Source organism: Xylocopa sonorina, chromosome 3 (assembly GCF_050948175.1).
Source record: "Xylocopa sonorina isolate GNS202 chromosome 3, iyXylSono1_principal, whole genome shotgun sequence".
Lineage (NCBI taxonomy): Eukaryota > Metazoa > Arthropoda > Insecta > Hymenoptera > Apidae > Xylocopa > Xylocopa sonorina.
The window spans coordinates 11,559,240-11,583,780 of NC_135195.1; the positions used below are offsets into that span (position 1 = coordinate 11,559,240).

At 47.0% G+C, this 24,541-nt stretch overlaps 1 protein-coding gene across 4 annotated transcripts in view; it reads left to right on the plus strand.

Annotated features, from left to right (window-relative positions):
- The window catches only part of LOC143422259 (ankyrin repeat and SAM domain-containing protein 1A), a 56,505-nt gene that overhangs the window by 18,043 nt on the left and 13,921 nt on the right, over positions 1-24,541 (plus strand). For 2 of the 4 annotated variants that reach the window (XM_076892762.1, XM_076892763.1), the window contains exons 7-11: positions 344-560; positions 2,779-2,997; positions 3,332-3,608; positions 4,628-5,311; positions 9,013-9,187. In XM_076892762.1, coding sequence (XP_076748877.1) covers positions 344-560; positions 2,779-2,997; positions 3,332-3,608; positions 4,628-5,311; positions 9,013-9,187 — 1,572 coding nt within the window. The remainder of the gene's footprint in view (positions 1-343; positions 561-2,778; positions 2,998-3,331; positions 3,609-4,627; positions 5,312-9,012; positions 9,188-24,541) is intronic. The other 2 variants (XM_076892764.1, XM_076892765.1) reach the window with 1 other exon arrangement.

Consider the following 24,541-nt stretch of genomic DNA (forward strand, 5'->3'; position numbering starts at 1 on the left):
TACGCTAGTCTTCTCCGACCGGGGTTTAACGTACTTCATTTTACTAGTCAGTGAGAAGGGTTTCTTGTCCCACTTCCTCCTGTACACAATTTAAGCCTATTGGCTTGTTTTTTATTTAGTTTTTTCTGAAACGCGAAAGACTATTCCTTGTGCCTTCCGGCAAGGCTTCACTCTATTGGATTATCATCTTCCATTACTGACTTTATAGTCACGTTAACGTGTTGTTGTATCTTTTTTCTTCTTGCAACCAAGAAGAATAAAAAAAGCAATTTTCTTGTAAATATAAATAATTTTGAAATATTTTGTATTGTCGTCAGAAATGTAATGTAGCATTTACGTGCAGGGCACAGGTCTTCCTCGGGCGTGGAAAGCGATGCGGACAGCGAGAACTTGCCTCCGATTCCGGTCCAGGGGAACGACTCATTGGGCAGCCCTTACGAAAACGTTCGCCCGGGGGATGATCTCTCCCCGGCGGAAGGGACGTCGCCCACTCAATGGCAGTTCTATCATAAGCCTCGAGACGACGATCGCCGTGTTTCCGGCACTTCCGTTATGTCCTTGTGAGTATCCACTTCTTTTTACCCCTCGTTTCACACTGGCTCGCGCCTGTCGTCGCTTTTATTGTGTCTACTTTTTTTTTCCCTTCAGCGCCGATAGTCAGACTTTTTTACGATTTTGCGCGACACATTTCACTGCAGTTGCAAATTTTATTATTTCTATAATAGTCGAGCATACTTAGGCGATTTTCACGGCAAATTCATCCCGCGATCGCGCACACCGGTGAACAGAAAATACCGACGCCGAACATATCGCCATCTCGGTACCGCGAAATAGCGGCTGCGTTCGGCACTCGAGAACGCATCCGGTACCCGCCATATTCGGGTTTTGTGCATTCCGTTGAACGATCGCGCCGGTGCCTTACCATCGAGAGAAATAAACTGGCGCGCGGCGAAAGAAAGGGAAAGAAACGAACGGGCGAACAAAACGAGGAGGAAAAAACGGAGAACAATTCCGCTGCAGCCAGCTTTAGCCGTGCTTCTGGTATTTGTGCTCATCCGGCGTCATCTTGCACCGGGTAGAGAAAAGAATATCGCGTCGGTGCATCGGATAAGAGCGTGGGCCGGTAATATTTTCTAGAAAGAGCTGGGTATACGTATACACGTATATACGCGTACATGTGTAGTATAGGTGGGCGCATAACCGTGGCGGCTTTAATATAGGAGATGTCGGGTAAACAAAAGCGCGAACCGTGGACCGGGCACACGGGGAGTGAATGAGCGAGTGGCGAGCGGCCGCGAGTGCGCTCGGATGATGGTTAGGCGGCGTCTCTTGTACCGTTTTAGTACCGATGCTGGCTGCACCAGCAGCCACACCGCGGTGGGGTGGGTGGTCGGGTGGTTGGTCAGAAGAAGGACGGCCAAGAAGTAAAGAGGGAAAGAGAAAGAGACGGAGAAAGTGAAGGTTAAAGGGGTAGAGAGGAGGCGAAAGGTTCTCGGACCGAAAAGGGAAGCTGAAAGTGGAGATGGAGGAGAGAGAAGAGGTCGGAGGAAGTGGCGCGGCCGCGTGTAGCCCCAGCGCGTTAAGCACCGCTTGGCTTGGTTTAATTTTCCTGATGTAGGCAGGCGATGGTGGGTCCGACCGCCTCGTTCACCCCTGGGTCACCCCCGCCGTATCACCCCATTGGTACCCTCTCTTTCCGACGGTGCTAGCTGGTAAGCGCGACTGGTTGGCCCGACCAGACGAAGAAAGAGGATCGAGACCGGTCGAGAGGCCGATGGAGAGAGGAAAAGAGAGGCGTCGAATGGAGAAAAGAAACAGAGGGAGGGAGAGAGAGTTTGAACGTGCGTACGCGCGAGAGAGAAAGATGGTAGAGAGCGGTACCAGGGCTCTCCGCACCTCCATCGTCAATGTTTGACGTCGGTAGCCGTGGCTGGGCCGCCTCGAGATGAATCCATCACGTTAAACAATGTAAATGTTAGCCCGTCTCAGCATAAAACTAATAACCATTGCTCTCTCCCTCGTCCTATGGGTATGGCCTCCAGCCGCGGTTCGCCGGCTCCTCGTTCACCTCTGCCTTCGCTTGTTCCCGTTGCTGGTGCCTCCTCCCTGGCTACCACCGGTGGTCTTCGTGCGTTCTCCTCTCTTCCCGTTGCTGCTCGAGCTCGCCTCCGACCTCGGTCTCTACGTGGCCTCATTAAAAAGTCGCCACTCGCCCGCGGACGACTCCGGTTCAACTTACGCATTGTCGAGGGGGAGACGATGACACTCGGCAAGCGGCGTGCCATTCTCTGGCTTGACCGATGAACGAGTTCTGGCCATTCTGTAACGGAGATCTCTTTTTGCTCGTCTAGCACGCTTAATTGTTGAGGATCGCCGCGGAGGCGGTTATACGCGGGGCTGCTCGAAAGGGAGGGGTTTCTTTAAGGAATGTGGGTGGGAAGGAGACGGGACTTGTTATTGCGGGGCATTGAGACCGTCTACTTAATGAGACAAGAATTGAAAAGGAGAATGCCAATGGTCGACTCCATTGTCGCGGTATACGAGACCGTAGCTGTGAGTTCGTAACGTGGTGAAACGCTGCGCGTTGTTATCGGTAGGGATGCGATTTCAAAGAAGCGTTCCATCGAAATATTCGCGACACGGCACGCTATTCTGCGCTATGTTCGCTTCGCCAGTGGAACATCAGCTACGCTGCTTCGCTTTTCACTATGCGACGGTAGACGAACCATCGAGAACCGCGCACGAAACTGACGCTACCCGATGGATTGCGAATTTCAGTGAAGACGAGCAGAATGGGGGACCAGTGAACGGAGTACGGAGGGCCCTCCAGCCGACAGAGGACTCCGACCCCAGTTCCGTCTTCGACAGCGTCTTTATGTCCATGTCCGACACTCTGAACTCGCTAAATACTCTCGAAAGTTCCGATCAAACTCCCGACGACAAACCGCAAAACACTACCACCAACAGAATACCATTTGCACCGCGCGACAACACACGGTAATGACACGTAAACCATTCTGCAGTGCCATGGTAGCGCTTTCGATTCATCTGCACTGGAATTTATTTTTCCTCGAACCGTTCATCGAGCTTCCCGGCGGTTCGATCCTTTGCGATGGAGTTCCAATGCTCGCAATCCAAAACGCTACTACGCGATGCCTTAGCTTAACTTGTCCATCGGCCACAAACATCGAAAGAAAAATAAAGCGAAACGGGAAAAAGAAACGAAGGAAAAAAAAAAAAGAAAAAAGGATTTGCTCGACGAAGCAAACCATTAGCAATTCCAAGTTAATCGTGAATTGGTCCCGTTGAGACGTTCAGTTTGGTTGCGCAGGGGTTCCGACAGCGGATTGTACCAAACGCCACCGGTGCCTCGTGGAACAATGGAGGGTAGCTTCGTGTCGGAGGATCTGTCCTTGACATTACCCACGGGATACGGGGGTGGCAGGGAGTCGGACCAATTGAGCGTTTCCTCGTCCTCGAGCGTCGGTGGACCGAGCCCACGGGACCGGCGTTGTTTGCCCAACGATTCCAGCGCCGCCGGGATTTACTTGCCAATGGCACCCTTGTCCAGTTCTCTCCACAGCCCCGCCTCCAACAGTAAAGTCTCGGTAAGAATAGCCCCGGGTCCCCTTTTCGCCACGAGATCCTCGAGATTCCTGACTCCGGTGAAGGGTTGTACGAAGGTCGCGAGAAGTGTGCTCGTTCGAAGCGAAACCTTTCAATGTTGTTAATTGATTCGCTCGATGGTGTCTTTGATGTATACGATCGAGCGGTAATGAGAAATTCATGCTGTCGATATCGTCCACGTTACGCACACCCCCGTTTTCAAAAGCTAACGGGATATTTTCCGGACTGCTTTAACCTCTTTCGATGGGAACAGATATACGCATTGTGGATGAAAAGAAATTGCTTTTGGTAATAAAATGAATATCGTACGAGGTTATTCCATTTAAAAAACAAAAATGAGCTCACGCTGCGAAGTGACATTTTTTCGTGTTTAACTTTATTTTCAAGTAAATCGATGACGAAGATTTAATTCATTTATTTGATCCGTTCGGTGTCAATTTTTTCGGAAATAAAGCTTTGTATGAAAAATATCGTTGTATATTTGCGCCTCGTGTTTTATTTCGTTCGTGAAAATTTCAAACTCGATTTTTCGAAAATTACTGTTTCGCAGCGGAATGTCAATTTGTCCGGTGAATTGTTTCTTCTTAACCGTTCAACCTTTTTCTCCTTCACCCCCTTGTTCGAGATTGACTCTTTTTTCAGCAGGATAAATCTTGCCGTACAACGCGGCAATGAATCATCCCTGCGCCTTACAGATCGTTAACTTGGACAAATTGATCGCCGGTTAATTGATCATCCGACAGCTCGACGTTGGATACAATTTCACTTCGAACGAGCCGGTTCCGTGATATTCCGCTAATAGACTTTTACCCAACGGTGTCATTAGTTTAACCCCATTCCCATCGAAATTTTTCCTCTTAATTGATACTGTACTTTTTATCTCCACGTTTAATGTCAACAAAATGACATCTACAAATGAATGAAAAACTACAACTTTCGCCCAAAGTTCCATCGAGACTAATCTTCCAGTACCAAATTAGGATTAACCGTCTGCTTCCAGCCAACGCCACCGAAAAAGCCACCGAGACGCAACCTGTCGGTCTCGCCGACCCACTTGCAGACCCAAATGTCGCTGTCGGCGGACTGTTCCCTGGGCCCAAGCAACTACGAGTATCTGTTCATGGCGCGCAGCGGCGCCCGCAGCCACATCGATCTGGAGCAGCTGCAGAAACGTCGCGAGCAATTACGCCACGTGACAAGAAGCGTGGACCAATACGTCGAGATGAAGTCACGCGTGCCGGACGGCGAGGAGAGACGCGAGGCGAACGTGGAACCAGTCGCGATCACCTCGATCTACGAGAACAGACCGATCAAGACGTTGAACCCCAGGCGGAAGTTGCGCCGGCACGCGTTCGAATGCTACGACCCGGAGAGCAGCCCGTGCGCGGACAAATCGCCGTGCAGCGAGACCGACTCGTTCGTCCAGGAGCAGACGTTCGTGTCGAACGCGTTCCTCACGCTCAAGTCTTCCCAGGAGAGTCTGCTGGACGACAAGCGGGAGGCCGTCGACGAGCACTCGGCACCGGACGCCCGCGAGGCGACCGACAAACGCCTGAAACGAGTACAAATGATGCTGCCCACCAGTCCAACGCACTACGCCCAACCGCCGACGCCTGATCACCCGCCACCCTCTGCTATGCAGGCTGAGAAGTCGATTCACGAGAGGATTCGTCCGTTGAGTCAGGTAAGTAGTTTTTGGGTTGCGGAGGAATCGGGTTTCCGATCATTTTGTTTGCTTCGCTTTTGCTTAATACTTTAATTGCAATTTTTCGTGACAACCTGCGTTCCAAATATCGCGCGAGTTCAATTATTTATTTCATAAAAAGAAAATGGGAAATGTATTGCATTTGATCCAATTTTACTCGTCGAGTCATTTGGAAAGAGATTCCCTGTCTCGTTGAATCCGTATCAACAGCGATATACATTAGCTCTCTCGAGTCGCGTGCAAAGGACCGCGCATCAGTCCTCCAACGGATCTTAAGCGGCTGACGCGGTACAGACGTTCCGCGATTGGTCGCACGGACTCCAGCGAAGTGTAAGTTCGCGGGCGTTCAATTTCGCATCCTCGGCTGCGTCTCAGGAGCAGGATTCGCGCAGACGTGTGTGCGCGAGCGTTACCGCTACCATGTCGCACACGTCGAGATGTCAAACGCGAAGTCGCGACGCGTCGATAGCTAACAGTACGACTGCTGGCGAAAGTATTGGTCCTGATGGCCTCTCCCGCAAGCGCTAGCGCATTCGCGATCGTTCATTAATCGTCGAGACCGATGAACCACGACGCTACCTGAGTTACTTGGCGATTGTTGCCTTAAGAATCTCATCGAAGATGCCACTTGGGCCAGTTAAGACCGTGGTCGGAGCCTGCAGCTTGGACAGAAGATAAGCAGTCGGCAGGACGCCTCGGCAGGTTACGTTTAATATGCAAGCCGTGTTTGATCTGTGATGCGATTTGCAAGGAGACCAAACTCTCTCTCCGCCGCTTCTCCGTCGTTTGTATCGCTCGTTTCCCGCCGTTTGCCGCGTCATCCTGTGATCGTTCTGCTGTGAGACCGACTACGCTCGCTTTCCATCCGCCGCGAATGGATATCCATAACATACCACCGCGCTCGACGACTTCTATTTCTCTCTCTCTCTCTCTTAACCGTCTATCTTGTATCATCCGCGTGTGCATCATCTCGGTAGCTGAAGCCACGTATCCTCTGCCGCGCGTCCTTTCCGCCAGGCATCCTCCAGCGGATCCGTCCTCCGCCGCGACCTCTTTCCTCCCTCGCCTCTTTCTCTGTCGCTACTTCCTTTCCACCGGCTGCTGTATGCGCTCGCAATCCGTGTCTTTCAGCGGTTATGCACGCTCCGCGAGATATCGTACAGTGAATATATCCTTCGACGGGAGCTACCGGATGAAGCCAAGACGCTTTGAGTGCTCGGGTGTGCAACGCCAGCCGCTTCGGGCGGATCGCGTAGTTAGTGCCTGCGGATCTTCACGGATACCGATTTTTGCTGGATTTAGGTTACTCTGCGGATCGACTCGTTTCATTTTATCTTATCTTTTCTTCAGCGTCAGATTGACGAGAAGTCGGATGCTACGTGGTTACATATTTACGTACAGTTCGATCGAGAGAAAGTTTCAATAAAGATATAAAATAACGATATTAGAGTTGTATCAATTTGTAAACGATAGGTAGTATGTTATTTGTACAGAAATTCTTGTTGCTGGATTTTTTTTTTGAAGAAGAAAAAGAGGTAAATTGCGTCAGGGGCGGCGCGAAAACGAAGTTGCAGCATGCAATTTCGTCCTGCCGGATGTCTGCGCGTGTATAGATCTGGCAATCTAGCCGGACGGTAATTGGCAAGTCACGGGGTCGCGATTGGCGATAACGAGTCAGCCCCGATTTCGATTGACGCTCGTAAATCTCATCAACCCCGACGAGACACAGTCGATGTTTCGGCACAATTTAGTCGCCTCTTCGAACGGCGCAAAGGTGAATTTGCGCCTCGTCGATCGAGAAGATGAATACCATCCATCAACCGTAACCCTTCCTCACTTTACATTTTCCCTACCAATACAAGAAGAAAGTATCAATCGTTTAGTTACGATCTATGATCGCAAAAATATTTCCAATAAACATCTCCGATTCTGTAGTTTCGAGAAGTCCTGCAGTTCACCAAACCCATCGTTCGAAATTTCCAAGTGAACAGCCTCCCTCGAAAAAAGAAGAGAGGGACATAGTGGGTGAAGGTAAAAAAAATCGAGATCGATAAACGAACACTGGGCGTCGTTCCCTGCGAACCGATGGACGATACTCGCGAATACGGGATCAGCGACGAGCCGAGGAGAGATCGAGGGAAAAGAGGAAGTGTGACGGGGCGCGAGGCGCGCCACGGCGGAAGAGAAGGTGGCGGATGCGCTGCTCACGGATGGTTGCCTCACGCCCGTCAACTTCCGCGGATCCAGCAGAGCGGCAGAATACAAGACGCCGACACTCTTTGAATAATGAAGCCCGCGGCTTCTATGCCTGTCTGACTTCTCATCGCGCCACGCTGCGGCGAGAGAAATCTACGAATTTGCAGCGACGCTCCTCGCAGTGGTACCAGTGACGTACACCAAGCGGTGCGACCACCCACTCGCGGCGTCTTTCGACTCCGCTGCCGTCAAATTTTAATTGCGTTAAAACGACGATCCTGAGACGCGCGACGAAATCTTGTCTCTCTACCGTTTCCAGCCTTTGACTGAACCGCTTCACACGGGTGAACTGCGCGCGATACGTCCACCCTCTTCGCTGTGAAAGCGACGTTTCTTAAGGGTTTAGGTATGCGTGTGTGCGTAGCGTCGTACAAATAATTGTAGCGAACTCTTGGTATTAATTACTAATCGATCAGAGGTATTGACTCTGACAGAGTTATCGATGCGGTAGCACTCTGTGGGGCGAATTTTTCCTTTTAATCGTGTTAAAAAATAGTTGTAAAAAAGATAAACACTCGGAGACAGTTTTTTTCGATCCATTAATCGATAACCAAATGTTTGCAAGAATACGGTCGCTGTTATCACATTAAACATTTATTCGTAGGGTCCACTTCGTGCAAATGACGTCGACGTATTTATTTTTGATAGGGTGAATCGAAATTTTAATAATCCCTACACACACGCCGCGTTTTAAATTGCCGGCCGACCGTTGCGGTATAAACGTATCCCTGGCGAGATTTATTTGTCCGATTCATATTTTATAAAGTTTATTTTATATAATCGCATCAAGTGATCCGTTCCGATAGATTCTCATCGGATTGGAATCGTTTTTATTTGCCATCCCCGAGCATGTTTTCGACGCTCGCCCGTCACGCAGATATGAATCTCCGCGTACCTCGTAAACGTTACCGCGCGAAACGTCATTTTCAATCCGTTTTTCCTAGTAATTCCCCGTACGTATTACCGTTGAAAATAAAACCGGCTAACACGGAAATCGGGGAAAAATCGGTGGGGGAAAAAAACCCCACGCTCTTTTATCGTATCGCTCGTTTAACTTTGCCTCGACGTTTCATTGAATTTTAAATATTCTTTACACCTTTGGTACTTCGATACGGACGTTCGAAAAAAAATACAGCTCGTTTCGCCAGACACGTACAAATTCGAAACGCTCCAGCAGTCGACGGAGAAGAATTATTGCACGGATCGCAACAAAAGACGAGCGTTCATATAAGGTAATAAATTTTGCATCGAAGTGCGAGAAAATCCGAAGCTTCTCCGCACGACACTCGCACCCTTTTCGCGTCCGATTTTCACCTAATAGCGCATCTCGTCAGGAGCAGCCTTTTTTTTCTTGTTCCTTCGCAACGAAACAAAGAAAGGACGAGGCGAAAAGGTCCTATACCTGGGGCGTTACTTGTTGGCAGGTATACAAACGGCGGTCCCGCGACATGGAAACGGAAACCGAGGAGGATTTATTGCAGTTTCCGGCCGGCGGCTCCCTGGACGCTAGCAGCGGATCGTTATCGAGCGTGTCCCTCTCGGACAAGAGCATGTCCACGGACAACGTCGAGGAATACTTCGGGGATGTGCCGTTCGCAGGTAAACAGCAACACACGCTTGGCTGCACCGCATGACGCTTCTTTCTGCCCACGTGTACATGCATAATCGTTGTGTTACGTCTTTGTTTCTTCTTATTTTGACCGTCTGCCTGACGGCGATCGCCGTCACGGCAATCGTCATCCCCCGGGGAAACCAGTGGAACATCGCAAACCAATTTATGAATACGTTAAATGTCCGAGTAATCCGGATGGTTCGATAAGGAGCATCGCTTTGAGTATCTCTAGATCCATCAGAGCGAGGGAAAGATTTTTCGAGCGATAATAGTTCGATGTGTTAATCGGTTGTCGTATTTATGGTTTCGAGCCATAGTCAGTAGCTGTGTGCGTTTGTAGAACATAGGAGTATTACGTAGAGTATACTATTTGAGAAGAGTATAAAGTGTTGTTGGAAACTGTCGATTTCTTTCCGTGGTTGCAAGCAAAGTTTGAAAACTTTTTTTCTATCTTCTATTGATCCAGAGATATTTAAAATGGTAATCTCTTATTGGCACCCAAGGTATGCCTGAAGAAGGTGGTCTCATAAAATGGAGTAACAGAGGAAACGAAGTGAAACGAGTTCATTGCAATGCTGAAATGTTTTTTTTTTTCTAATCTACACGTTTTCAATTTTATATAAATGCAAGTTATTTTTTTTTTTAATTTTCTTTCTGCAACAACTACTCTTACAAAGACCATCTTTTTTTAGGATACTCTGTACGATGCGTAAATCGTTTCGCAAAAGTAGCTCCAGAAGATTTTCGTTCGGAATAATTAGTAACTTTCAATTGGTGTGTCGAATATTCTGCGAATCGAGTGAGATTCATTCGCAACTCTAGTTTCACGCTCTTGGATCAGTTGTATCTCATCTTGTTTTCGCGATGTTACACGCTAAGCAGGTAGGAGAACGATCGCGTTCTTCAGCGACTCTCGTCGCTACAAAATGGCGGTCCGGAAGGTTCCAGTTTTTTGTCAGACTCGATGTCTTTTTTTTTATTTTATATTTTTTTCGCGTAGCGTCACCGCGGTGATACGGTTCTCGTGGTTCCCGTGCAGCGTGGCCGGTTTATCAAACGTTGAACTAATATTTCCATTCGCGGTGGTTGTTTGCGATGCGACGGACGCATCGTGGCCCGCCATTCCCTCCGATTGTGTAAAGGTACGCCGTGAAAGGAGATCTGTACACGCGGAAAGATATCGAACGCAAATATTTTGAAACGTCCGCGGGAAACACGACGCGAATCGGTCGCTGTGGCGCCAGTGCATCCCCTTTCACCATTTTTCGTCGAAAACCAACAGTTTCGTGGCTAACGCGCAAGATGATTCGAGAAGAGTGCCGTCGAAAGTAGATTTACAAAGAGAGTTGTTACTTGAGATTAATTTTTTGCGTGATAAATATAATGAAATTTTGTATTGTTGATTACTTTCGCTTAGAAGATACAGTATTAAAAGTTGAAGAGATTATTCGTTGCGACGTTGTTGAATGATATTTGTGAGAGGGTGTAAGGTAGAAGGTATCTTAATTTCCGTCCTTTATCGAGATCGTTACATTATTGTTGTTGTTCTTTTTTTAGTATCTGTGATACTAACAGAATCATTGGGAAACTATCTTCGTAATAATGTTGGAGATATACGTATACGTGTACATCACAGTGGGTATAATTACCTAGTAATTACATTTTAGTAAAAGTTTTCTTTAGTATAGTGACATCACATAACGAAAAATATCTTATCGAGAAGATATAAAATAACCTTAAATCATAGAGACATAGTTCAAATACCAAGTATTAAATACACGATGAATTCTTCCGTCCATTACTTTTCAACAACTTCTTTCGTGACAATCGTTTCGAACATCTTGTAGACTACAAATTGAATCTAAAAACGAACCTTCCGGATCTTGCGTGAAAAAGGGCACGTGTTGACTAAAGCAAAGAAAGATGGACAAAGGATTGTAAAGGAACACCATAAGAAATACACTCGAAGCAGTCGCGTGTTTTTACGATTAAGAGAAGTCGACTATCGATAAAAAAAAAAAGAGAAAGAAACGTAAAAAATGGAAGAAGAATACAAAAATATAGCAAAACTGCTAGATCTTTGATTCGAGTATTGTAACGGGTGTCGAAAGCATCCAAGCAGCTGTTTCTTCCTAATTAACACCCCTCAAGGGGTGAAACGCATGGGGCAAGGAAATCACCTCCATTGGCGCACTGAAACTTAGAGTTTTAATCTGAATTCCTATATCTTAGCTAAGCACGATGTAGAAATTATCGTGCATACGGAATTCTGATAGTAGGATCATTTAACCACGCTAAATATATACCCCCGTGTTTGCGTTAAATATCTTCTCAAGCCTTGTACATACGAGTACGCGCCATTTTGCATTTGCGTCAATATGATGCCCAGAAAAAAGACAGGAAACGAGAACGAAGATGATGCTGAACGACCTAAATCGTTGTATTTTAAAACGTAATGGACTACTAATACATTTACGTATATAATACTTACACGGAGAGACTTGTACGTGTCGTAAAAAGGCAGAAAAAATAATAGGATGCTCAAGCTGGTGGTATCGTGTTAGCGCGATGGCAAAATAATGCGTGACGCTTGTATGCACCGGGTTTTGCGCGGTGGTTTCGCGTCGAATGTTCGCGCGACACGAACCAGCCGATACCGGAAGCCGTCAGCTTTTCCGGACGCCGGGCGCTCGCCAACAGGGGTGAAGAGGCGCGATCGATAGTGTAGAAGATACTAGGTACTATTGCAATATGCTACGTACGATTAGTGTTCGAATAGTTCCTTAGATCACCTATGTTATTTAGTTCGTTAACTGTGATGTATATAGAGGGTGTGCTGAGGGTCGTAAGGGGTGGTTCGGGGGATTTGGAAGCGCGTCACGAGCAGTTAACCCTGGATCGTTTGTTTTTTATTTTTCACTTGTTAACAATTCCGTGATCCTCAGAAAAATGATTTTACTACTTCCTTATCGTCCTTGTTTCCCTTGAAAATTGGAAAATTTAGACGTTGCCTCCTTTTTGAAATTAGAGTCATGGTTAGAATTGTATTAAGGGCTGAATTGTCAGAATATTAAACGGTGAGAAGTTTTCTTTTCTTTTTTTTTTTAATTGGGACAATCAGTTTGGGTAAGGTGGTGGTTGATACAGGCTTTTGTAATTATATACAGTCCTTACAAAAAAAGTCTATCGGCATTTCTCAGGAAATTGTCAGAAATACTTTTTATCGTACCTTTACAAATAATTTGAAGTGCTTTGGTAGTTATTGTTTTCCCATTATGTTCTTATAATATTTTCAACTGCATCTTCTTATTTTTATCGAAATTAGCAAATCAGTTGTGCTATCGATGTAGAGAAACGCATTTTGTTTCCACAAAAATTTATTTGTAGATCGAAAGAAGAAATCGCTATTTTTACTTGCTACTTTTATCAGCTTAAAATATAATAAATATATAAACCATAAATATAGAATATAAGTGGAAACAGATTTACATTTTCAAACATTTTTTGTCTTTTAAAGTTACATTTATAATACAAGACGTAGTCCTATGTTATTTTTATTCAAATTATAAACGCAAAATATAAAAACTTGATGTTACATTAAAATGTTATTGGTATATTAACAAGTGTAGAAAGGACGTAGTACTACGTCAATAAGTCTTGCATTTATCTCACTAGCATTTATGAAGATTGAAAGAAAATTACAACGTTTGTCCTTATTACTAAGGAAATAATTATTTTTGCGATCTAGTTTCTAGGGTACTAACTTTTTAGACAATTTTACAGAACGTAATCCCACCTAGAGAGTATCTACCACGCGCTTCCAAATATTCTGCAACCCTTCTTTTTTTTTTCTACCAACACCCTGTATATACGAGTTGTTATGCGTATTATGTATATGATATGTCTGTATAAAAAAAAATTTATGGAGGTTATTATATCGAATATTTTATTGTTTGTTTTTTGGATAGAGTATACATTATAATTTCCTATACATTTATCGATTGCCAAATACATCGGTGACGCTGTTGTGTAAATACACTGCCCTTTTCGAACGGATACCGATGTATCATAGAAATACAGTTTACTATCGTATAAAATCACACATATATATATATACTATGAATCGTACGTATACTCCGTAGTGGCTATTTGTCGTCTCTCTTTCTCCTTTCAATTACACGTTGTAACACGTATCTCGAAGAAAGTAGAGGTAGAACGTTGGATCGAAACCACGTTAGAAATGTGCAATAGCGATACGAGAAGAGATCGTATGAAGTATCGGATGAAAAAAAAAAAAATAGGTTACGAACCTTATAAGTTCATGGAATTTTGGTTCGCTTACACGAAAGAGAAATATCGTCGTTGTAGATCGTAAAGTTATTCCTAAGTGAAAGTATTTCTTCGACATACCCAGATAGCACAAAAACGTCTTATCGATATCTTGGAAACACCGACGAACATCCTGAACACGGCCTCTGAACGTCTTCCGTTAGAAAACAGGTACGTCCTTCCGTCAAGACGTTCGGATCGCGAGTAGTCGTAAGACGGACGTCCGTAAGGCGTTCTGTGTTGTCTGAGAAAAACAAGGGACGTCACGTTCGTTAATTGGAAAATCGTGGATAGGATTCTTTCTCGATGTTCCTTCTCCTCATCGTCGATAATAAACATTTTCTTCTGACACAAACGCAAAATACTGCCCAAGGTTCTCGAGCTTGAAATTTCATTCGCACAACGTTATAGACGTAAAATAACAGAAGAAACTGACGAACTAAAAAAGATTACTGCCAGCTGTTAACGCAAGAAACAATAATTGCTAATCCATTAGTCGATAGACGTAGAGAAATATTCGTCTAGTTGCACATCGAGAACGGAAACCGTCCACGTTGGTAATAGCGCTCCACGTACGGTCGATACATTCCGTAGATTAAGCATTTTGGTTTGTTACACAGAACTCTATCCCCTGGTATACACATAGTTTATTTTGTGATTTATTTTGGTATTTTATTTTATGTTACACGCTTCCGTCTAGTTATATGTAATCGCTCGACGAGCACCCACTCGAGTAAGAAGAGAGAATATACTCCTTAGCTAAAGTAAGGGGCGTGAGTGTAGACTGTTTAAGGCCGCGAAATTTTACCCCGCGTATATATCATTTTCATGAGAAGTCTGCTGGAAAACGCGCAAGTAATCGCGCGAAAATCAGACTATATGACTATATGACACTGGAAAGAGAGGGGTTGATTATGGTAACGCGACGGGGGAAGGTGGCCTTAAGCGGACTTCGCTCAGTAGCCAGTGCTATAGATATACACCTAGGCGTAGGACGGTACACTTACAATTAGAAGTATAAATCTATATATGCGATTATAGTGCGTAATATCGATATCGTTGGTGTGCTATAATAAACGTTATGCTGCTGTGTATGCGATGTCTTGAATTATTTTTTGTGGCTTTCGTACGTCCATCGAGCTTTCGTCACTTGTCTCTTCTTGGTCCCAATCTTCTCTCTTCACCGCGTCCAATCCCGTTCACGAGCTTACTTTTCCGGCTCGTTGTCGTTTCTGATGAAACTCCTTGTGTCCCGACGTTAATCGAGTCACGCTTTAATTGTAATCCTCGTCTGAGGTTTCTCGATCTTGGCGAACGAATAGCGGTCGACGCGAGGGAAAAGTAAGCAAGTAGCGTGCGAGTTATTCTCTTCCTCTTTTCTTTATTTTTTTTTTTTTTGTGGCTTAACCCCCCATAACCGACATGGCGACGACTAGCAAGTAAAAGTCGCTAGGAGTTATAGAGGGTTAATCTGTGGTGCAGTGGAAGGTGAAGAAATTAGTCGAAGTGGGTTTAGGTTATCCAAATAATCTCTCAGTATAAAATCTTCGAGGGCAGCGAAGGTGAATACGTTAGACTGAAACATTAAGTTGTAACAAACGAATGAAGTAATGCGATAAGCGTGGTTTCTTATACTGCGATTGAAAAAGTGACTTCCTGTCATAAAAATTAACTCTTTTTCTCCATTTCACCACAGAATGTAACGAGGCGAAGATCGGCTCGGTTCAGATCGAGACACGACGCTTTCGAGATGTGTACAGTAAATCCTTGCGATATGCTGCGTTCGTTGCTGTGATATTGTCGTTATTATATACACGTTTAATAAGTGGAACTGCATGCGAGTGAAACGAATTGTCGACGAGATTGCGTGCCGGCGTTTCCCTTGGCTTTTCGTCCCCTGAGTTAAAGGTTAATTCACGAAAACGGCCTAACACCATCGATCGCACACCGATCACGACTAGATTTGGGTGAATTTTTCAGACGGTCCACGGTAAGTTACCAATTTGTACATAACTTATTAATAACATCTCCTTTATTATTTCGATTTACTTGCAACCGCTTCGAACTTTCATCCACACATCTATTTTTTATATATTATCCTCGTTGTACATATGCTCTGTAAATACGAAACTGCATCAATCTCCATTCGAACATTTTCATTTAGCGGCGATTGCTAACGCGAAAGAGTTCGCTCGGAGCTGAAACGACGATGCATCGATCTATCATTGCACTTGTTTGCATGCATGCTCATTAACGCCGTTCTTATCATCCGCTCAACGATTACGCAACGAAAATTGTTACACGCCGATCGTGCGCTAGGTTTATCGGAAGATTTTTCCGTATCACGCGATATCCTGCCGTGTTTTCGCATCAACCAGCGATGAGTAATATTAAAATCGCAACCGTGTACGTCTCACGCGTCAAATTTCAATTTGCACACGCAGCAAACGAGTCAGACGCAAGAAAACACAAATCAGTACCAAAGATGCGAAATGGAACGAAACATTTATCAGTCGAGTGCTTCAACCAACGAAAGAATCTTCCGATAGACCTAATTAATAGCGTCTCTTCACTCGTTACGCGACGCAATCCCGCGGATGCACGCTCGCTTAGGGGGCGGCGTGCCCGCGCGTACTCGCGACAAAGCGAGCGGTGCTCGATGGTTGTACACCGCGTAGTTTGTACGCGTCGCTTTCGGGACGGCGACGTGCGAGTGGAAAGTGGAGCAAGGTGAGATCGAACCAACGGTACGCGTCCTTTTATATTATTAGCCTCTTAATTATTTCCATCCGCATACGTCAGTCCATACTTTGCACAACCCTGTGCACGGAGCCTGTAAAAGGACAGCGTTGCATCAACTTCCAACGAACGCTTTAACTACGCGACGCTCTAAGAGCGATAATGTTGCGCCAACTCGTGACAGGGGTGCAGTACAAATCGAAATCCCTTCGTCAGTGTCCATCGAAATCTGTCGCAACGTTGCACCGTCTAATTAATAACGTACAACGACGGTACGTACGAGTTTTTCACTTAAACACCGCCTCTCGTAACCGTCAGAGCGCGATTATCGCGCTCCGCGTGCCCCGCGTTGTTTCTGGGGCAATAAATCATCGGGGAACAGAGAAACTACCGGTTTGTACTTACATTAACGCGATATCAGCAGATAAAACGCGTGTCGCGTTAAATCAACAGACGGGCCAGCCTTATCGACGCCGAGAATTACTCGGACCCGCACGGTTCTAACGATAACGAGTGCACCGCGCGCTACGACGCGCGTACTTTGCGTCCATCGCGGTCCTCCGCGCGCTATCGCCTAACCGAAACGACCCGCTTGTCGTAGGTTGGGAGGTTCTCGATAGTAGCCGCGTTTATCTTCGTACGCTTAGAAAACCCGTTTGCCCCGGGGAGAGGCAACGTTCGACGCGCGTGGCTCGTTCGACGCGTTCGATAGATTAAGAAATTGGACGGGTCCCAATTGCCTCGTCGGGATTTGAATCCGGATCTTCCGTTTCCCGGACGACCGCTCCATTAATTGAGTTCTCCAGGTCGCTGATAGATTCTTCCTTCCTAACTCTCCAGTTCGAAACGATCGGTAATAATCGCTGGGACCATGGGATGAACGATCGCGAGTCGAACTTCCGCGTATCAGAGACCTACGAGTTCCTCCATCGCGTTAATTAGAAATAATCGTCGTCTACTGTCGTGGAACAATAACTTCGACGATTTCGTTCACGGTTTCGCGTAACATCTGATCGTTTCTTATCGGCGAACGTATCGTGGAATCGATCGTTTCGATAATCGCGACGCGAGATGAATCTTCCAGCCTGGTAGCAGTTGCACGTTATCGCATGATTCGGCTCGGTTAGCGTCACTCGTCCGATTTGGCAGCAACATCCGCGCCAGCGTTAATATACCGGCTACAATAAGGCAAACCGCATCATGACATCCGGCTGGGTACGGTACACGTTACGGCACCAGCGCGGCCGCGTTCCCAAAGGGACCAAACGGCCGCGACGCAGTCGGACCGTTCGCCATTACGCGCGTCTGTTCCATACGCAGCCGGAGAAAAAGTCTGCCGAGCGAACCCGACGCAATCGAGTTTTTTCTAATCACTGCCGCCGCCTTTTTTTGTTTTCCTTCTTTTTTTTTCCTTTTTATTCCTCTCGCCGGAATTTTCGAGCGCCGCTCGTTGGCGCCCCTTTATCGGGGGCGTTGGCACGCGTTCTTGCGACACGGCTCGTTTCCGACGAGGACGTTTTTTTTCTTTCCTTACGGTCGAAACTGTACGTCTCGTTGGTATTTTGAGGAATTCTTGAAATAGAGCTCTTACGGCCGCTGTTTTTTTTTTTTTTCTAACGAACAAAGAATTTTAAAAACGCGTTCCATGTCTAGCTTCACTTTTTCGTTACGCAAGGAAACGGCGTAGTCTATTCCTCTCGAATACGAACGACACTTTCACTAATTACATCACATATCGCGAGGCAACAATATACCATTCCCTCATTACCACATAACTGCAACTGGCTTTACATGAGAGAAATTATTCATTTATTCGAGTACACGTTTCCACGCGTCCGGCGTTCAATGCACGGAGAAGACGTTTCGATCTCGCAGCGAACGAGACCGTCAAAGGTGACACGCACGTGCGAGACGGAACAACGTTTCGTTTGACAGTGTTACCTGTATCTTATCGGGGCTTATCTTCTCGGTCGTACAGGGCAATCTCTCGTCATCTCCAAATAAATCAGAATTCAGTCTCTGTTCCGGCGTCTCGCGGGAAAAAAACCAGTGAAAGTATTTCAGGAGTACGGGTCGTCATTTTTCTTTTTCATCCTTCGTTACTTTTCTCTTCGAGCGTCGCGCACGCGAAATTTCGAATTGTGGCTGCTAGAAGGGAACTGTCCGTTGTATCCAGGAAGGTATCGACTCAAGAGTGACGGTGGGCTCGTCGACAGTGTAGTACGTAACAATCTCGTTCCGGAGACAAAAACACGAGGACGCGGAGAACCGGAATTTACTTTCAGCGAGCTGGTTAATCTCTCATTGTGTCGCGTTCACGACCGTGACGGAAAGTGCGCCCCTCTTTGTTATCGGCCGGAAGAACGCGGAAATTCGTGCTCGAAATCGACGATCGTTGCGTTCTGACTCTCGCTCGAGCTGTTCCCCCGAACAAACGACGAATTTTTTTACCCTGGGATACATTCGTACTCGAAAGTCTAAATATACAGTGCTGGGCATACGAGAGAACATATTGTTCCCCCCTGATTTCGGTTCTACTAAAATTCCGTCTCTGGTACCGTGAATGCCAGAGACATTTGGATGCTAAGGGTCGAATCAGTCTTCGTTAAGTGGTCTTACATGTACGCGTCCCCCCTAAAAGTACATTCTTAGTACGCGCTTCGTCAGAGTCACCAGCAATTAGCTCTGGTTCGCGTTAGAAATTCATTCTCCTTTGAATCCTAATATATTCCCAAATGCTGATTGTAATTAAGGTTCGCTGTTGGGGTATATTTAGTTCCTACTATTTGGTCCGGTCGAACAGCTCCTCGAGTGATCTGTGTAGCCTTTCTTCGCGGTGAACCGCGGAACCAGATTACTCCAAGTGCAATCAGTCGAGATTAAATGACTTTCACTGATAACTCGCGTTATCTCCTGCTAATGTATTGAAAGAAGTAATAGCGTCGAGCGTGCGATCATTTTGAAGAATTCTTTTAATTAACGCCAGCCAGCTCGTTGCGAAATTAATTCCAAGTAGCGATTGATAAGCGGACGGTCGCGACGCGGCTCGCTTATCGTGACAATTACGAAAACGCTGCAACTATCTATGAGCTAGCGATTCGTCGAACGCGAGAAAAAGGCACTGGCCACGATTGCGCCGTCGAAAGAACGCAACCACGGTATCGCGTGACTCACGCTAACGCGGCTTATGCATTCCACCGTGATGTCATAATCTGGTTCTCGCGCGCGCTTCTGCCGCGAGCGGGAAACCTTCGATCGCGTTTTACCAGTTCGCGGTCGTTCCGTTCTATTAGCCGTGTGTGTCAGTTTTACGCTTTTTTTATCAGCCGCTGGAAAGAACTCGTCGATCTGTCTGCGTTCGACTCGTTGAAGGTTGCGAAGGCAGAAAAACTTGCGAGAAAATGTGCGTCGATATAAATGGAGATGTCCAGCTCGGTAGATTCTGTTTGGTTTGACTAGTTGCTTGGCAGTGCGTATCGTAGTGCTTTAATTTCGAGTTGAAATAGAATTTATGTAGATTTTTGTATATTTTCTCGGATTTTTAATGTTCTCTAAGTATTTGGGTATGGAAATTAGTTATTTGAAAAAGATGCTCGATGTGTCAATGTATCGAGCTTGAAACCACAAACCGCCACGTTAAATTTCCACGTCGATACCAAACGAGAGGAGGAATAAGGCGTCGTTCTGTCTCCGCGAACAAATGAATTACACCACGGCAACTCGCACCGTGTCGAATTAAGTTTTCCAGTGAATCGCTGGAATTCCTGAAGCCACTAAAAACAGAACAGCCACGCACGCTGCGTTCCTCGTCATCGCGAGAGTTAAAGAAGAATTACGAGTTTCTATATACGCGTACCGAATCGTGCGTCTTCGTAATCGCCTCTTCTCGGAGACATGAACGCCTGGAGTGTGACGATAAATCGTAATTACAGACGAATCTACGTTCGAATTCTAGGAAGAGGCGCGAGAATGCTGTTGCTAAAGACCGTTTCACACCGATGGTTTCCAGACAAAAACTTGGCAGGGAGCGACGCAACGAATCGCGTTCGAATAAATTCAGCTGCCGCGCAAAATGGCGCGATCGAGCGAATAAAATGGTGGCGACGTACCCGAGCATCTGGGAGCAGCGAGTGTTAAATCATTTTGCAACAACGTCGAGAGATGTTCTCGATTTCGTGGATCGTAGCCGTGGTCACGGCTTTCACGCTCGTTTAATTGCCCGTTGCGGAATTGCACGCGCGTCTATTGATCTCGAACGGAAACAAGTGGAGCCTTCGTCGTGTTCGCCCGGTACGCGCGATGCATTTTAATGGGAGACGTGCACATATACCGTTTCCTCCGCAGCAGAATGGATTAGTCATGACCTCTAAGAAGTTTCCCAGAAAGCCAGACTAACGAACCCGTCCGCGACTCTTCGAGTCGACTTACATGACGTGTACGACGAGTCATATCTTCCGTGCGATCTGTTTGCTCGTGTTGCCGATGTTGTTGACCGGAATGACGCTCGGGGCAGTAATAACGCGATTCGGTTCGATCGTCGGCAGCCTGAGACGATACGAAAATGGATTTAATTGCTCTCGTAGCGTTATTGGATCTTGCCCTCGAAAGTGAAACCGATCAACTTCGTTCTCTGTAAACTTCTCGACTTCAATGTCCGAGTGTATATAATTGCCGTTTAACTTCACGAACGAGCGATTAATCTTTTAAAGTTTCACGAGCAATTTTTCAAGGTTACGCCTCGGAACGAGAGCTACCAGCGACGTTTGATAATTCGAGCGAACGTCGCGTTACGAAATCAAGTTCAACGCGAAATTGCATCCTCCGCAGTTACCCGGTAATCTTCGCGTCAACTCGCGTTACATCCGTGTAGAAGGTGATTACACGGAGCACGCAATCCGTGAACGAGCGCAACTTCCAGCTTCGGAAACGCGTCTTCCAGTGATTAGCATGACAATGGGCCGACCCTGGTCAGCTGGAGCGAACCTTCGCCATATGCAAGCGCGTTCCACACGAGTCCGCGCTCATTGTCCCCGCCGTGCCATTCAATTCTTCTTCAGGGTCGTCCGCGTGTTTTTGGGGACCTGGAACTTCGTCGACTTCGAGATCTGCTCGCTCGAACGTCCCTCCAGGGACTTTCACGCCGATGCCACGCGAACGTTACGCGCGTACGCTGCTTATCCTTTGACCATTTTCGGATGGAAAGTTTCTTCGCAAGCAGACGCTTTCGTTGCTCTCGCCGCTGGTAATAAAATGAGAATACCAAATAAATCAGTGACGCGAGATTGCTCTGGCATTTAGATATCCCATTGTTAGGAACATTCGTGGTAATTGATACGTCTGGCTAAGACATTCCTGGAAACGATTAAACCTTCCAGCACCGCGTTATTTTCGAAGCCTTACTAATTTACCAACGTTTATTCTATGAGCTACGTGTGTATTAATATTAATTACCACAGGAATTCTATACATTTTTTAATGTACACAGCGCATTCCGTTGGTGCCGTCTACTTAGCGCTCTCAGATATCCCGACTCGCAATTCTCACGCGATGCAATCCGTATACACTCGATCATACGTGTCTACATTCCACGTACGCGCGTATCTCCGGCATTCCTCGACGCTAGAACAACAAATCCGTAAAAGACAGGAAGCTTTATAATCTCCACCAGCTTGCCCCGACTAATCCCCGAGAATCTCATCCTCGAACCACCCGCGCACCTCCCCCTAAATTCCACAGCCCGTGAAACTAGGTTACATCTTCTATCCAAACCCTGCACGCGCGCGCAAAAAAAGGAAAGATTGATACGCCCGTGACGAAACATCCGAGAAGAGATGGCGCGTCGTCGTGGCAGGCTACGTAAGGCGGTAGCGTAATTCGTTCTGGGGTCCCAGCACCGCGGCGACAGTCCCATCTTCGGGGTCATCTTTCGACGCGAGCGCAACAACACGCTGCTCCGTCCGGAATACGAGTCGAACGACTTCTACCCTCTCTCTCTCTCTCTCTCTCTCTCTCCTCTGAGGCCCTCTCTTTCGTTCCCTCATTGTCCAGCTTTAGTGGCGCGGGTGGCGAGAACCGGGCCTCCTCTTGCCCACACTCCCCTCTCTCCTCTTGGAGTGTCGCTCCTACTCGCAGACGACGCCACCACCACCACTACCAGCATCGCGTCGTCATCGCGCGACCGCTCTTTCCTCGTGGACCTAACACGTTCGAATTAGTCGTCTGGTTAAGCAGCCTCGTGGCGCGTCGTCGTCGGCAGTCGAGCGAGTCGTGTCCCGCGTTCGACTTTCTCGGATGACCGCCCGTCTTTGGCCCGGGTGGAACGATAAGGGAATAAGCGGGCCGCGGGTCAACGCCGCCCGCGGACCGGTTCGTCGCGTGCTAAGCGAGCACGGATCCCTTGGTGTCGAGATCGAACTACCTGGCCGAACCTGGGTCGACCGATAGACCGGTTTCGTCGCTCCATCGGCCCTTCGAGCGGCGATCGTTCGCCTGGGTGAGCGTTGCGGGCCGTCCAGGAGGCGACGGGGCCACGCTCGGCTACGGGTGCAGCGTTTCGATCATCCTGGGTCAATATTTGGGAACGTGCCTGGCGCGGCTAGTTTCGCGGGGTGAGTTGGATTATGGAACGTTGCGGTAGTTTGCGACCAAGTGTTTCCGGGGTTCGCGATAGTTTCCGGAGTGCGTTTGGTGATCGAAGGGTTTCGTTAGTCGTGCGAGAGTTACTTTCGCTCGATTCTAGGCCGCTGCGATCAGCTGATCGGTGAGAGTATCGTACGAACACTTAGAATTCATTAAGACGAGTAATCAAATTGTCCTTCGAATCGTTGGAAATTTCAACATCGATAGCGTACGCGCATGATCGGTGGATCGAGCTTCGAAGAACGTCCGCGGGACGACGAAAGTATCGTTCGCCAATAAATCGTGCTAAGTTAATCGATCGGTTATAGAACAGCTGATAACTGCTGGCATTTAAGAGCACGACAATGGGAGCGTGGCTCCCGTTAGCTTCGCTGGGGATCACCGACAGAAAAGAAACGGAAATTCTCCGAAAGCCCTGAGCTTGACTCACGCACAGGTAGTCTGGAGGAGGCAGCGTGGGGTCACGTGTCCCGAGTCGAACGAGGATCGATCGGAGCTCAGGGATCGGGCGCCAGTGTCCGGCGGGACGAGGATCGATCGAGACAGGTGGATCATCGCGCGTGGCGAGTGCGGTCAGGGCGTGTCGCGAGCGTTTGGAAAATAGTCGGAAACTACTCTGTGCGTCGAGAATCGTCCTCGAATGGTTACAGTGATCGACCTTCAAGCGTTTCGCGTCACCCAGAACTTTTGCCGCTAAAATCGTGAGTTGTATCGCCACGACATTGTGTATACAGTCTGTGCGAAGTGATAAACGTACCACAGTGCACCAGCAGTGTTTCTCGGATAATATAAAAGTATACGTATAAGTGGGGAAATTTCGAGCGTTGTTTTATGGTGGCGGTTCGTGGTTCCCTGGAACTCGAAAAGAGGTGCACGCTGATAAGTGGATTCTTTGGGAACCCGAGAGATAAACTGATAGGACCACACGGTGTGTATATTTTTACTCCCAGCAGAGGAGATAGTACGCGGTACCATTTTTGTTTTTAAATCACCTCGATACCACTCGATGAACAATATCTATATGAATGACTAATGTTTGAATCACTAGAATTACTACGACACGGTAAACACGGAAGTGGCACGTACGATAAACAAGCGTGCCCGAGATTTTTCAACTCGAAAGATAGACTGCGCGTCTAACACAGTGTGTACACTTTTACATCACGGCAACAGATAATAGCTGACATTCGTAGAGTAAATTAAATCGATGCCTTTAATGGTTGAAATTTACGAAATAAAATCGTCGTATCGATATTTTCGAGAATTCATGTTGCGTCACGATTGCGACGAATTTCGACGAAAGAACCGTCAGCGAACGCTGAAATTACGCCTCGATAAATACCATAATACGTCGCGTGTTATCTCGCGAGGGATAGACGAAATCGAGCGTGTATAGGCACGGTCGCGACAGCTGCGTAGAAATTTTTACAAAATGACACACGTGTCCGCGACGAGGGGTCCGGTTTTCCAAAAGTCAGCGAACCGCCGACCGGTCGTGTGACCGCGCGGCCATTGTTCCTGCCAGTAGTTTGCGAACTCGGACGCGAGGCGTATCGTGTCCTGTCGAGAGGAAAAAGGACATCTGGCGAGCCAGTGAAATGGGCGGAAAACAAGGGACCAGACTAGGTATATTA